This window comes from Miscanthus floridulus, chromosome 2, assembly GCF_019320115.1.
Source record: "Miscanthus floridulus cultivar M001 chromosome 2, ASM1932011v1, whole genome shotgun sequence".
NCBI lineage: Eukaryota > Viridiplantae > Streptophyta > Magnoliopsida > Poales > Poaceae > Miscanthus > Miscanthus floridulus.
In genome coordinates, this window is record NC_089581.1 from 175,651,262 (window position 1) to 175,667,117 (window position 15,856).

At 48.4% G+C, this 15,856-nt stretch overlaps 2 protein-coding genes across 2 annotated transcripts; both read right to left on the reverse strand.

Moving 5' to 3' along the window:
• Positions 1-7,530: 7,530 nt before the first annotated feature.
• LOC136540778 (ethylene-responsive transcription factor ERF027-like) lies at positions 7,531-8,470 on the reverse strand. Its single transcript, XM_066532800.1, has one exon. The coding sequence runs from the start codon at positions 8,468-8,470 to the stop codon at positions 7,856-7,858; it is 615 nt and encodes a 204-aa protein (XP_066388897.1). The 3' UTR covers positions 7,531-7,855.
• Positions 8,471-8,974: 504 nt separating this feature from the next.
• LOC136540779 (protein-ribulosamine 3-kinase, chloroplastic-like) lies at positions 8,975-12,156 on the reverse strand. Its single transcript, XM_066532801.1, has 9 exons — positions 11,989-12,156; positions 11,375-11,528; positions 11,156-11,246; positions 10,746-10,820; positions 10,581-10,669; positions 10,365-10,483; positions 10,089-10,229; positions 9,808-9,884; positions 8,975-9,350 (listed from the first exon to the last, which is right to left on the reverse strand). Exons 1-9 carry the CDS (start codon positions 12,116-12,118, stop codon positions 9,204-9,206), a joined length of 1,023 nt encoding a protein of 340 aa, XP_066388898.1. The 5' UTR covers positions 12,119-12,156; the 3' UTR covers positions 8,975-9,203.
• Between the last annotated feature and the right edge of the window lie 3,700 nt (positions 12,157-15,856).

Here is a 15,856-nt window from a genome sequence, read left to right on the forward strand (position 1 = left end):
TGGCATTTATCCCTATGCCGGATGAGGTGACCAGTGCCACCACTAGAGAGAGCAGAATATTGCTTAGAGCAATGGATGCACTTAGCGGCATACCTGACCTTCTTACCATTGACTTTTTTTAAGATCTTCTTAAAATCTAGCCACACTACCGAGGTAGAGGGATGAGAGTGTTTGACGCTGTTCTCGTCCTCTTCACCTTCCTCGTCGTTTGCTGCCCCGCCTTCTTGACCATCATCGACATCAATGGGAGCCTGAGCGCTACGACCGAATAGCTCCTCGGCGTCCTCGCGCAGGTCATCCTCATCGTCATCTCCGGCCAGCCCGCACAACCGCATCTCTTCGTTGGCACCGACCTCAATCATTTCATCGTCAGAGCCGGGCATCGTCACTCGCCGACGCCCCGGTTCCTCAACAGCTACAGAAAAAGAAGCGTCAGTACAGATCTAGGGTTATGGTTAGCAAGGATTAGCAAGTTAGGGTTAGGGTTAGGGTTAGGGTTAGTATTAGGGTTACCTTCGTAGCCGGAGCACCAGAATCGCCGGCAACGTAGACGAAACACAAATCTGACCCCCTGGTTCCTCAACGGATTCAAATCCGAAGCACCAGAGCAGTCGACATCCGGTGAGGTCGACGGAGATGAAGAGGAGAACGACAAGAAGAGGATGAGGCTACATCGACGATGCGAGATCAAGAAGAGGGGGGGGTACTATGCCATGTCGTGTGTTAGTGCCGGCCACCGGTGCCTCAAGAGGCCACCGAAGGGGGAGAAGAAGAGAGGAGTGGAGAGTCGCCGTCGCAGTGGAGAGACGAGAGAGCAAGATAGGAGAGAAAGAGCGGGGATGAAAATGAATTAGGGTTAGGGTCCGGGGGTGAGGCGGTATATATATACCTCTCCCTCCAACGGGCAAATCCGATGGTCGGATGGATCGGGGGAGGAGAATCCGACGGCTCTAAGGGGAGGAGCCATGCCGCAGCCGTGCCGGCCACCGGTGGCTCAAGAGGCCACCGAAGGGGGAGAAGAAGAGAGGAGTGGAGAGTCATCGTCGCAGCGAAGAGACGAGAGAGCGAGACAGGAGAGAGAGAGAGAGAGCAGGGATGAAAATGAATTAGGGTTAGGGTCCGAGGGCGAGGCGGTATATATATACCTCTCCCTCCAACGGGCAAATCCGACGATCAGATGGAGCGGAGGAGGGGGATCCGACGGCTCTGAGGGGAGGAGCCGTGCCTGGGCCGGCACTGTGGGGCGATTTAGCGGCCTAGGCATGACACTATGGCCGGGCCGTGCCAGGCACGGGCACGATGCTAGCCGGACCGGGCCGTATCTGGGCCGTGCTTTTTCGTGCCGTGCCTGGGCCGGCCCATCATGTTAATGCCAAATGGCCAACTATACATGCCGCATTGAATCCGTACGTGTGTTGATCAAGCGTGCTGGTTTGCCTACTCGCGGCCTCGCGCGTATGTCTTTCTTGGGGTTAGACCACCAAACCATTTGCTAGTTTGCTACCATGAAGGATGATCGGCCCTATCTATGTCTTTTGTATTTTCCAACCAGACACACACACTACTGTTCCGTTCAGCAGTAGTCTAGTCCACCACTCTCCTGCGCGATCGATCTATCACCAACATTGCTCAGTCATCCAGTGTTTAATTAGGTGAACAACAGCGAGCTCGAGCCCTGTATATATATAATACGTGCACACATTGCATGCGACGGAATGATTATTCGCTCACCTGTAATAACCTGTCCACGCAACAACGCTAAAAAAAGAATTCGGCGTTGTGGTTGGGCTTATTGGAGCAATAAGCTCGTACCAAACCACAACATAAGGTTGCTGTCAGCGCTTTACTGTGCGTCGCTGCATGCGAATGCGATGCGTGTTTGTTCGTTCCCGTGCGTCGCATACCCTTGTAGTAGTACTCCTGTCACACCACCATTTATCACGTGCATCGCTCCGTGTGCGCATGCATGCATGCATGATTGGCCCGCCCCAACCACTCACGCACACACGGTTCTTCCTTCTCCGTTCCATTGCATTGCGTGCACGGCCCTGCGGCCCTGCCCTGTCCGCGCGCTGCGGGACACGTCTAGGTCCCACCGGATTCAGTCAGCTTGGTCGTATGTTGGTTTTAGTCAGAGTTTATCACCTAATCAGTAGTGTTTTTCTCTCATAATAAATCAGCATCGGCCGGACTTATCAGCCAAGAAATCAACTAACGAACAGGCCGAGTGTCATGGCCAATGCCAGGTAGGAGTAGCTCACCAGTGGAGCTACATGCAGGCCATAGAGGGCCATAACCCCTCTCGCTAATTGAAAACTCCACTAGTATAGTGCTCGTGCTAATGTCACGGCTTCATTTTAGGGATGTACATGAAAACAACCAAACAATGATATTTTTCCATAGTTTATCTTATACAATTGTATATGACTATGTATATGATCCAAAAAACATTCATGCATAACAAGACATAATAAAGTCATATCTCACATACTATAAATAATTTATGAATTGCTTAAGTAATGGCATGGCCATTATCAATCAAAGCACGTGAGTAGAAAGAAAACAAAGACCGAAAATATTGTCACTGCATACAGAATAGCTGGAAGAAGGGTGCTCACATACGTTTCTAAAACCCTTAATCAATTATTGCATCTCCAGTCATTTGAAATGTAAAGAAGTTCCATTTTCTTTCAGCAAGACGGGGAAAAGTTAAAAATAAAACAATCTTCATAAAAACAATCTTTCATATATGCAGCAGAGAAGCTTCATGTTGTACATAGCTTCATGCCATCATTTCACCTCCCTCTTCCGGACAACATTTTGATCTGTGCTACCAAACACTGTGATTGTCAATCAGATAAAAACACTTATGTATGCATAATTAATGATTCAGCTGATGCTATACAAAATCAATTCCATCAAAGAATTTTATCAACTTTACTGCGGTCGGGCTTACAGCATCATATAAAAAAATTAATACTGTTTCTGAGTGACATCCAAGATCAGAACTATTAAATACTCCAGTACAAAGTAACAAATATTCGAAAGGATGCATTTCTTGGAATGGAGAACACTGAAAATAAATAGGCCTCCTCAAATATTTTTTCATTAGTACAAGAGAGATGTCACAATATATTATGTCCTTCCTATTCATCTCAGAAAATATTAATTTGCTCACAGTAGTTTTCAGATTGGCTTGCAAAGAGATATATCTATCACCAAAATGATCAAAGATCTAAAAAAAAGTAACTAAATAAATATCACATATTCACGTTACAACTCAAAACAAAATTGTTTCTAGAAAAAGGAACCCACCTGCGTCAGCTGGCGCAAGGCGTTCCATCAAGCCGCGCCACCGTAGTAGATAGCAGGCTCGTCGTCGTAGTGGAGTGTACATTACGGATCGGAGCGTACGTATACGCTATACTCCTACCGGGCCGGGTGATATCCACCGGGCCGGATTCGGATGCGCTGCTTGCTGCATCAGTGATATCCACCGAGCCGGGTGCTAGCTGATACTGCACAGTAGAGTACTCCGGCGATGTGCACTGTGCCCTCGTAGCAATGGCGATGGCCGCGGCAGGCGGCAGCCATTGACCTCGCAGTGAAGAAGCGAACCTTCGGCGCGGTTTCCGATCCGGGGACGCACGCACGCACGCGTTCATCTCGTCGCCGCGTGAGCGTGAGATTCGAAAGTTTTCGAATGCAAGCGCCCAGGTGTCGGAATCGCCGTCAAAATGAACTACGGGTACGGATGCACACGTGTAGTACTCTCTGCATGGTGCGCCGAAGCCCGCGCTCCAGCTGTGCCATTAAGCGTTAAGATACCCCTTGCCTCCTGCCTGCCTGCATTGCTCGTCTCGATCGTCTTGTCAGCCGTCGTCGTCTCCTCCTGATGTGGTATGGAAAACCGCCTGGATCTCGTCAGGGATTAGTTTATCTTTCCACACTAAACTAACCTCAGTAGGAGTAAGCATGAATAGGACAGCTTGCCAGCTCGGGTTGACAACAAATTCCCAGGATTCTTCTGTCTTTATTAGTCCATCGTCGTCCATGGACTAATTCATTCAAAATTTCGATTTCTGGCGGATGTAATTTGATTTTGAGTTTTGAATGGGCATCACGTTTGCGGCAAAGTGGATTTGCATGCAACCAACAGGCAACAGCACGGCTGCAGGTCGCACCCGGGAGGACAGAGGAACCCCGTGACATCAACGCCGAGCCACAGCCAACTTGCAATCCAATAGGCCGGCCCAACCTGCTGGCGGCCTGTAGTGTACGCTCCCTCCTCGCCGGCGCCACAGGCGGGCTCGCTGCCGCCTGCCGGGCAGGAGGCGAGGCCGTACCTGCCACAGTAACCACGGCCTGTAGCAGCCAGCTGGCCGCGCCGTTACTCCGTCTGCATGCGGTTCAAAAAAAAAGTGCTATTCTAAAAAAAAACTTCTTGGATATCTCAAGTGTCTGATTTTTTTGCTGTTGTTCAAACAACATATAATTTTATCATTTTTTGACTATAGAGAATTTTTTGAATGATCTCTTATAAGTTACCCTTTTAATTATACTAGTTGATTTGTAAGATTGTTGCCTGAAAATTCCTACAAATTCAAGCATATGAAATATAAAAACTCCCTAAAAATTGGCCACATGCACAATTAGTACATGAACTTGACGGTAAGCCTGTTCGGTTGGCTGGTTCGTATCGTTGCTGGTTCGTGAAGAAGTACTGCTGGCTGGTTTATGTGAGAGAAAAATACTGTTCCGGCTGGAAATTTACGATCGTTTACGACAAGCCACAGCCAAACGAACAGGCTGAAGGTACATTTAGCTCTAGTTGCTCATCCCAGTATGGCAAAAGTGGGTGCATATATGGGTCATGAGGATGCTGACACATGGCCGAAAGAAAAAAAAAAACTCGCACTACCCACATTGTGTTTTCTTTGTGCTCTAGCCTCGTCGACGCAAGGGAGACTACGGTTTTGACATGCTACCACAATAGCCATCTTGTGCAGGATATATACGGGTCACTGGTCATCGCCTCTTACAAACTTGTTCCAGGTTAAGCAACTTCTCCTCCTATCGTTAGCATTTAGCCCTAGCTAGATTTACATTTGCTAGATCAAAAAGAATTTGTAAGTACCAATATAATCTGGTACTAACTGAAGACACTCTTAATTTGCTAATTTCTTTATTTGTTGGGCCACTAGTGAATTAGTAACATTCTTGCCAACTACTAAAGATTGTTAATCTTGACATAACCTCAAGACACACTAAGCTATAGTTTGTATTGTAATTGATTGTTTAAAAATTGAACTTGACAGAAACACGAGAGACTAAGCTATAATTTGCATCATAATTATTGTTTCCTCCATCAACTCATCGTCATCTTGGTGCTGCTGTGCGGTTGTCATCATCGCTCGTGTGCCGAAGCCAAAACCCTCTCATTTGTTTTGGGGATTAAATAAATAAACAAAAAATGAATACCCAAACTTCTAATTTCATATTCGCTAATCTGATGGGGGGGGGGGGGGGGGGGGGGCAAATTTCATGGGGCTCATCCCATGGACATTTTCTTTGACAGTAATAGTTGTGTCCTTGTTGCGAATGATGTGCTCCACGCCTGCTGGTCAAAGTACCAGGCCCTTGAGTGCAACAACTTGTAGCAGCTAACTACGTAGCCAAATCAAAGCATACAATCAACGGAGTTCCGCTTGACACCAGATGCCATAAGTTTCTTGCTCAATAGGGCACGACATGGACGGTTGGCTAATGGACAAAAAAATTGAATGATGGAGGAGATAGAAGATAAACCTTGGTACCTCCTTCCAGACCTACAAGGACTTCCTCGGCCATCAAGCTAATACCACATGTCATTGACTCGATCACCGTAGCACTAACTCGAGGGTCGCAGGATGGTCCCTAGAGTCGTCATCCATGATCTCCACTAGCGCAGCTAAAACACAAGATCAAGTTGTAGAAATACATGCCACGAACCATAACCATCCACCAAGAATCACATAACTCAAATATCATACATCACAATTAATTAAAATAGAAATTACTCCCTCTGTTTCAAAATAAATGCTCATATCATATTTCGAGAAGTCAAGTAGTCTGAAATCTAACCAAATATATAATTTTTTTAATGTTTATAATATCATGGTATCATCATTAGATTGCCATATATTTTTCATAGTAAACGTATCAACGGGTATAAATATTTTTTTTAAGTTTAGTCAAACTTAAAAGTAGTTGACTTCTTGAAATACAAGATGGACACTTGGTTTGGGGCTGAGGGAGTACTTTTAAACGTGCTCACGTGTACAACGAAACATATAATTTGTTGCATAGTCAACTCGACAATTTGTAGGGTAGATATTTATTCCACAGTCATGATATGTTCCAATGTTTTGGAATCCAATTCCATACCTTCGCTTGACACGTCTTGGGATCAGACTCTAACTGAGAGCGTTGTAGGAAGTATAAAAAAACACACGCACAACAATAGAGTATAGATAAGAATGTAAATTCAAATTTGAACTACTTGTTCTGCACTCGTATTTGAGAACGTTTGAATTCGTATTTATATCTAACTCAAGATATGGACATCCCACCAAAAAAATCTGGATTATTCCAATTTCGGTGTCGGTGTGGGTGTACCTGCCACAGTAAACTAGAGCCCGACGGGCCTCCTGCTACATGATCGCTCATGTCACATTCTGACTCTCCTCAAAAAAAAAAAAAAGGTCACATTCTGACGGTGGACCGAAGCGTACGCAGCGGCGGAGCTAGAAACTGGATCTGCTTTTGTCTAGCGACGCGGAAACGGCACAGCCGTCCAAAGTGCCTGAAGAAACCGGCTCCGTCGTCGCCCCGACACGTAGTTCTCGCTCGGCAGGCCGGCACACCGCCCGCGCCTTGGCATGACATCAGCGGAGAACCCAAATACGAGGGCGGGTGAGCGGTGGCGGCGCCACGCACGCTAGCACCGACGACGACTCCCGAATCGCGTGCCCAGCCAACAGCAGCGCCTCGATCGTGTCGAACAGGTACGTACGTGACGGTTGCTGTTTCCGCGTACTACTGCTAGAGCGCTAGCTAGTCAATCCATCGAGCCGAGCCGAGGGACCGGATGCCGTTTCGGGCATGGCAACATGGCATTCCGTTCACTACGCCTCGAGTACAGTGCCACGCCCTACGTACTCCAGCTTGAAATCTGCCTGCCGCTGCCACGGCCCACGGGCCACGGCTATTGGCCACCTGCTACACCACGTACACGAACGGAGTGTGCGCGGGGCGTGAGAGGCTTTCCACATGAAAACACAGCGAGGACGTTGCATGCTGGCCGATGATGATGGCGATGAACCTTTGGTACAGATTCGAGCACGTTACATGTTAGGCCGATGTGATGGGGGTCAGATCTTGCAATGCAACGTATCAGTACACTGGTATAGCAGTAGCGATAGGATTGAGGAGTTACTCCTATGTTAGCTGCACTGCTACTGCTAGAATTTATACATCTGGGACACGCCTCGTCCATGCTCTCTGCTCTGCTCTGCTCTCCAGCGATGTGTGCAGAGCCCGGGTACGGGACACGAGTGCGGACCGGTACTGGAGTTACTACAGATGCATGCGTTCAGCGATCTGGTGGCAGAGTATCAGGAGCATCAACTCCGCCGTAACTTGGCCACGGCTACCTAGCTGATCCTGATCCACAAGTACATCTGTTCTGTGCATGCAGTGCAGCAAACTGAGCAAAGGACAGCTTCGTTCCAGAAGCACGGCCTCGTCCATGTATAGTGTGTGTAGCCGTTGACGCTCACGTCCACGTCAGGATGCAATGCATGCACGGTTCAGTTCACGAGTGATCCCACAGGCTCACCACGCCGTCCTCGCTGCCGTCCTCCTCCGGCGACACGGCGCCGTCCGTCGCGGGGCTGACGAGCCTCGGCGGGCTCATCATCAGGCCCTCGGCCATGCCCGCCAGCAGCTCGGGCACGTGGAACACGTCGTCCTCATCCACGATGCGCCTGCTGTCGCCCGCTCGGTGCTCCGGCGCCGGGCCGCGGGCACCGGCACCGGACGACGACGTGCTCGCAGCAGCTTCACCACTCGCCCGCGGCGAGTGGGAGCGGGCGATCACCGCGGCGGCAGCAGCGGCGGCGGCGGCCGCGCGGATGTCGTCGGGGGAGCACGAGGCCGGCGCGGGCCGCGACAGGGCCGCGCCGGGGAAGTTGAGCGCGGCCTCGGCGCCCCGCAGCGCCAATGCGGCGGCGTCGTACGCGGCAGCCGCCATCTCCGCCACCGGGTACGTGCCCAGCCAGATCCTGTTGGACTTGCGCGGCTCCCGGATCTCCGACACCCACTTGCCCCCGCGGTGCCGGATGCCGCGGTACACCGGGTGCCGCGTGTCCGCGCGCACGCGCCTCCCGAGCAGTTGCTGTGCTGTGCCCGCCTCCTGCTCCTGCTCCATCTGGGCCGGACACGCTGTTCTGTTCTTCGCCGGCGAAACCAGGGCTTTCCGGCAGCAAAAACGTGAGCAATGGCAGTTCCGGATGCCACGGCTACGACCACGGCCATTGCGATGCTAGGAGCGCGAGGGCTTAAAAACGACGGAGTAGGTGGTGTGAAAACTTGGGACGACGCGTCTGATTTGCTTGCATCGCTAAGGATTAGCTGGGAAGCACAGGCAGCGACAAAAGACTATGCTTTTGAAGCCTTTCCGGCAGGGGTCGAATGGGAGGCCGCCACGTTAGGTGCTCACCGGTGGTTAAGAATGTCTTAGTGCGCGGATGCCTTTTCACTAACGTTGTTAAGAATATCCAGGTCGCAAGCATATATCCGCCGCCTGGGGTAGAGTAGTTTAGGAGGATGGGTCAGAGGATCATTATTACGTTGACTCGTTCTTCCTGGGACCGAATCGTGATTCTCCACCACACGGGCGGATTACTGAGACCAAGAAATACATTATTATCCTTCTGAGGCACAAAACGTGTCCAAATGGATCCGCAGTGAGATATTTATTTGCACATACGAAGATTTTTTTCAGTGACTGATATAGTGGTGTAGCATGAGGTTATGCACGCAAAGAGCTAACAGGTTTTACAGGGAGCGAATCCACAGCATACCGAGAGGGATAGCTATGGAACACGTTATGCACAGGTACATCATTGCTTCTATTTTCATGTGAGAATAAACAGAAGAAACTAAGCCGCCAGCACATATAAGTAGTCTTCGATTATGGACATAGCTGATGAACGGTACCCGGAGCCAAAAAGATTGTAGTGATTCAGGTAGTGGTAGAGGAGGTAGAGGTCCCTCCTCTTCTCAAACCCTGGTTGTTTCGGCATCACCTGTATTAGAGTAAGAGTAAAAGTACTGTTAATGTCTCCATCAAAATAGTGAAGAATTGAGTAATCCACCGACCACAAGGCTTGGAATTTTAGTAGGACTAGAGAAAGACAAGCACTCAGGAAGCAAAGCTGGAGGTGGTAACTCTATTTTGTGGCAGTGCTCGAAAGATATTGCCTACAAAACAAGTAAGCAATTTCCACGCCAACACTTGGACCGCCTTATTCGATGGTGTAAGGCAATAACTATGTCGTTGACACCATTCTTTACCAAAGGAACCTTCCTGCTAGAGTTTTCAGGTCTGGGACTTTATAGGCCAACAGAAGGTAACTCCACAAAACAAATCTGACCCGTAACCATTAACCTCGGATGGTGGTTTGTTAAGTATGCCTATTATCCGTTTGCACATGAGCCCTTGGCGGTGCTCCAACCAAATCTTCAGCAAAAATCAATGGGTACCTGAAAATAGGCATTATAGAAGTCCCCACCAAATCCAGCACACCAGGACATCCCAAACTCTGCCTCGTTGTGTCCATCTGAAGTTGAAGAACCGGTAATCATGTCTTTGTAAATTGTTTGCTGGTAACTTATGCAATACATTGTGGGAACTTCAGCAACAAAATATTTAAAATAGAATACCTTTGATGAAAATTACTTGAAAGAATCAAGTAAATTCATCCTTTTGCAACCACTACTCATGATCCTGAATTTGAATGCTAAAATCAGTCAATTTTACTTACAGTAGCAAGCAGGATCCAATATTACAGGATCCCCATTGCTATCAGAGCTTATGTTTCCGCTCCAGAGATCACCATGAAGCAAGCAGGGCTCAATAACAGCTCCATCAAAAAGTGGGCGGATATTCTTGATCAATCGCTGACCTGTGTATAGGAATTTATGCAAAAAGGAATAGAAAAAAATCAGTTACTACACTATTAGCAAAACTTAGCTAAGAACAATGGCAGACCATGAGAGAAATGATAAATACCAACTTAATCGTCTTTTTCCAACTGTACCTTTTTCGAGTATGGCGGAATCTCCGTATCGTCTCGATGCCAACTCCAACTGGTAACCCAATCTATGCTTGGAGTAAAACTCAATCCAGTCATCAGTCCAAGTGTTAATTTGTGGAGTGCTGCAATAACAAAACAGGTGGATTAGGGAGACTGACAGAGGAGTTCTCAACTTCCGATACACCTGAATTAAGACCATGTTTCATCAAACGATACTACCTTCCAATAGTATTCTCAACATGGAAACCATATCCCTTATCAGATTTAGCAGCCTTATGCATTTCGGCAAGCTTCCTTCCCAAAACTGACTGACAAAAAGAGTTATGTTAATTATAAAGGAAAGAGAGGTGAATCAAAGTTCAAAAGTATTTGGTATATAGTTACCTGGTCTCCCCTTGAAGGACCAAATTCAATAAACTCCATGATGATGAAAGAACCACCGGTAGGTAATGACCCAACCTATACTAGTGGCAGGCATAAAAAAGGATTAAAGTTGAAGACAACAAGTGATGCAGAGAACTACTGAAACAAGTGAACTAACATCACTACCATCAGCAGACATTGGTACTACTAGATGATTAACAGTCTCTACATCAGTGGGACGAAAGGAAATATGTACGCTAATTAACTCGCAGCATAAATGGCCAGCACTGAACATTTCAGTCACTATACGAGTACTCCCATCATGTATGGGCATCACAGTACCGGTCATGTAACAGTATCACAACAGCAATGTCATTGCATTCCACGTTTGCAGTTGTACATATTCCAGCATCTGCTGCCACTTCTCTCACCTTGTATGGCAAAGGAACACGGATTGACTTTGTGTCATACATTGCCTTCAAACCAAGAGCTTCCCCTTCAAACATTTCTGGACCAATGCGGCTGGAACATAAAATAAGTAGTTAATTCCATCATTGTCAAAACAAAACCGAAAGCATCATTACCTATTGGTATTCACAATCTCATGGCAACAATTATAAGTTCAGAAGATAGATTTTCTTTGAGCGCACCTATTAGTCTTCACAAAGAAGGGCCCCACGTCAGTATCATAGCGCTGAGCAGAGTTAATGCAGCCACCACCAATGGACCTGATCCCTTTTATCTGCGTGGCCTTCCCTTCTGTAAGAATCCATTCCTTGATTGGGTCATCGCCCAACGCCGCCACTGCGAGACGCACGACAAACCAATTACAGGCAAACAATTAAGGTAATCGAAAACTGCAAACTCCATAGTACGACACATGCATTCTGAATATAAGGTGACACGAATTGGGGCTGGAATCTGTTGTGCATAAAAGCTACGCAGCCAACGGTACTAAACGGCCAAACCCAATGTCTCTCAGCACGACCGCCAGCAGCAAATTCACCATTCTAGTTCAACCACAATTCTCGTTGATTCTAATAGAAGTCTAGAATCAATCGAGACAGCACAGCACAGAAACTGAATCGGCGCAGCACATCACAGCGGAGAAATTGGCCTTGTTGGCTTGTTGGTGTTTTCCTCTCCCAACAACCAGCACCGTCAGTCTTATCAGTCTATAAACCGACCAGCGAACGGGTTGATTAAATCGGCGCGAATACCAGGGAGGTTAATCAGTGGTGGCCGAGTGGGGAGGCAAGCTTACTGATGGTGGCTCGGGAGCTTGCTCTTCGGCGGGAGGCCAGGCAGCGGCGACGAGGGAGGAGCGAGGAGGCGGCGGCGGAAGTGGAGGGCGAGCAGGAGGAGAGCAGCGCCAGCGCCACGTTTGCGTCCATCGCGCTCGCCGTAGTCGAGCCGAGACAGGTGTGGCTGTGGCTTGTGTTGTCGGGATGCTGATGGGGCCTACTGGCCTAGCCGCATCTGTCAGGCAGCAGGCCTACTCGGGCCGAACGGGTTTTAGGTTGGGCTCTTTTCAAATTGGGCCGCAACTTTATTACAAGCTCAACTTACGAAGCTGAACGGAATTAGTCTCAGATATTTCTTTTACATCACCGTGCTTGTTCACGGGTTCCGGTTGCCATAATCTGAAGTTGTGAACAATGCTGCATTCTGATTAGGACCTGTTTGGTTTAGGACTTCTAAACTTTAGCTACTAAACTTTAGTTACTTTAGTAACTAAAATATCAAATAAACTGATTAAAGTTGTTTAGTCACATTAGTACCTTAAGAAAGTGCTAAAAGGAACTAAACTGCACAATAGACATGGGCTGCCCCTAATTAATTCCCGTATCCGCCGTACTTGTTCATCCTCGTGGCCGACCTGCTACAACAGCTACTCTCCACTGACACACTTTTGCGCCACCCACTTGCATCTGATTGGCCATGCACTATTCTCCAATATGCTGATGACACGCTCATTGTGGCCTGGGCAGATGTACAAGCTATGGAGCGTCTCAAAGAACTCCGAACGAGCTTCTCCAAAGCTACAGGTCTCAACATCAACTACAACAAAAGCATGTTAGTGCCGATGCATGTCCCTCAAGATGTTGCTACCCAATTTGTGGGCGTCCTTAGCTGTGCACAGGGTGATTTTCCCCAGACGTACCTTGGTCTCCCACTCTCCAATGAGAAGCTGAATCTCCCTGCCTTTGCGCCAATTATTGCGAGGGTTGACAGGTACTTATCTGGATGGTGGTCTAGCCTCCTCAACCACACTGGCCGCCTTTGTCCTAGTCAATTATGTTCTGGACAGTCTTCCGGTGTATGCAATGGGAGCATTGCAACTTCCTCAAGGTGTTGTGGATGCTCTTGATGCTCGTCGACGAGCCTTTCTTTGGGCAGGTGAAGAATCTGTTTCTGGTGCTCAGCGCTTGGTCAGCTGGACTAAAGCTTGCTTGCCAAAGGAGAATGGTGGCTTGGGTGTTCGAGATCTTTCTCTCTAGAATACCCGCTTGCTCATGAAACTGCTCCACAGAGCGCACACTGCGACAGACTCGGCATGGTCTCGCTGGCTTGAAACTGAATTTGGACGTCCTCTTGAAGCACCGGAGTCCACTAGTGCCGGAACACATTGGGCTTCACAATGTCAGCTTCTACCTGACTATCGGCTGCTCACCACGGTAGAGGTGGGTGATGGGCGTTCTACAACATTCTGGCACGATTGCTGGCTGGCAGCTAGACCGCTCATAGATGCCATGCCTGCTCTCTACACCCACGCCCGTCGCCCTGAAGCCTCGGTTCATCATGTGCTTGTCTCTGATCTAAGATTGGCTTTTGTGCCCCGGCTTTCTTCTGTTGCCACTAAGGAGCTCGCCCAACTGACCGTTGTGCTTGCAGAAATTAATCTCACCAATGCTCAGGATGTTCGCCGCTGCCCATGGGAGGACAAAGCACATCATCTCAGCTCGTCCATGATATACAAGTCTATCATTGCAGTAGGTGGCAGCTGTGACTATTATAAGTTCATTTGAGAGAACCGTGCCCCTCCCAAAGTTAAGTTTTTTGGCTGGCTACTCGTCCAAGATAGAATCCAAATATGGGAGAATTTACTCAAGAAGAACTGCATTGACTCAGACCTATGTGAGTTGTACGGTGCTCAGGTTGAAAGCACAGCTCATCTTATTGCCGGTTGCGCCTTTGCAGTTGGCTGTTGGCGCTGGATTGGTGTGCAAATTGATGAAGAAGATGTTGCTACTCTTTGGCGCGTTCAACCACCGTCCACCATCCCTGCTGCCCACTTTAATGCCTTTCTTCTACTTTGTTGTTGGCGTCTCTGGAAGCACAGGCACGATGTTGTGTTCCGTTCCCTGTCTCCTTGCTACACTCGCCTCTTCGCGGGGTGTCGTGAAGATGCTGAGCTTTGGGCATGTAGGTTGCCCCCATCAAATAGACATGTTGCCCATGCTTGGGCTTTGTTGTTCTTCTCCCCACTCCATGCTAATTTCTCCATAAATGACATGTAACAAACTGCTCATGTATGCTTCTTTTATGAAATGAAAAGGTGGGGATGCTCCCTCCCTCCCCCCCCCCCCACCACCACCCCGAACTTCTAAAAAAATCCCGTATCCGCCTACGTGCTCCCTATTCTCCTCTGGGTCGCGCTCTCTCTCTCTCTCGCTCGCTCGCATTTGCCCGCCCCACTGCCGCCACCGCTGCTCGCTACGCCGTGGCCGCCAGCGCCCACGCTCCTCCCATCGTTGGCATCGAGGCCCTCTCTCCTCCCCACCGAGGATCCACCATGGACGGGCACCGGAGCGGCTACAGGGACTACTTTTCCTAGGCTTCTTCTTCTTTGCCGGCTCCCCTCTTCCATTCTTCTGCCGCCGATCCCGAAGACGAGGACTTCGCCATTTTTTCTCAGACGATGTCTTATCCTCCGATGCCCCATCCTCTCTACTCCTAGGGTTGGCATGGAGAACCTCAATCTGAACTCCCGGGGTGGTGGCTACCCCTTCATCGACACCTACTCGAGGCTATTGCAGTCGGAGGGAGGTCACGGCGAGCCACGGCTACCTCCTCTTGCTCCTATGGCCGGTGGCAGCAAATCTGGCCATGGAGATTTTTAGCCTCCTTGTCCGAGCGGTGGGGGAGGCAAATCCGGCCGTGGTGGATCTCTGGCTGCGTGCGGAGGAGGTCACCGCTCCAAGTCCCTCAACACCGGCGCGGGAACCAGCCGTCTGCCATAGGGATCCGCTCCCCACTTCACTCCTACAGGGATGGGAGGCGGAGACCGTGGTTTGATGCCTCTCCGCCCTAGCCATGTATCCAGTTCTGTCGGGAACTTGTTTCCTCCACAGGATCTTGGCACCAACAATCAGTGGGAGCAAGAAGATGACAATGGCGATCGATTGGTAAGTTGCAGTACATTTAGATGTATGTTATGCTCCAAGATGTATGTTTGCTGTGGACATAAGTTCCAGTACATTCTTTGCTCTGATGAGGCATCTATGGTTCCTATAAGCAATAACGTATAGTGACCGATTCAGATGAGGTAGCTTTTCTCTGCATAAGTTAGCAACTACTACATCATATACATGTGTCTTTATAGAAGCTTGTCCTTAATTGGTAGTGTTTCATGGTTTAAACTGCATGGAGTTCTGACTATGTTGTTGCCAGGATACTTCAATTTGTTACATGACATTTGATTGCCCTTGAGCTAAGTCAACTCTATAATATTGTGCTCTATTTATTTGGAGCTTTTTAATTTGTTTGCTCTGTCCATGATTTACTACAGCAGGTAGTTCAATTTTGTGCTCAATTTGTTAGTTAGTTTTAGCTAATTATTTTTCCTACATTAGAACCGATTTGACAAGGCAAATTGGAGTGAAGCAAACACACATGTATTCTGTGAACTATGTGTTGAACAAATTAGGGAAGGTCAATGCCCAAATGGGCAAATAAAAAATACAGCTTACAAGGTGATAGCTCAAAAATATTATGAAAGGACTCACTTGAGGCATGAAATCAAACAATTCAAGAACAGATGGACTCAATGCATGACTATGTGGCAGTGGCATGATTGGACCCTAGGTGAGTCAGGATTAGGCCGAAATGAGAATGGAACAGTTATAGCT

Coding starts and splice junctions, on each gene's coding strand:
- LOC136540778 (XM_066532800.1), bottom strand. CDS start 8,470: ATGGAGCAGGAGCAGGAGGCGGGCACAGCACAGCAACTGCTCGGGAGG.
- LOC136540779 (XM_066532801.1), bottom strand. CDS start 12,118: ATGGACGCAAACGTGGCGCTGGCGCTGCTCTCCTCCTGCTCGCCCTCC. Junction 11,247..11,374: donor TTCTTTGTGAAGACTAATAG/GTGCGCTCAAAG, acceptor TTTATGTTCCAG/CCGCATTGGTCCAGAAATGT. Junction 10,230..10,364: donor TTCCGCCATACTCGAAAAAG/GTACAGTTGGAA, acceptor TCCTATACACAG/GTCAGCGATTGATCAAGAAT.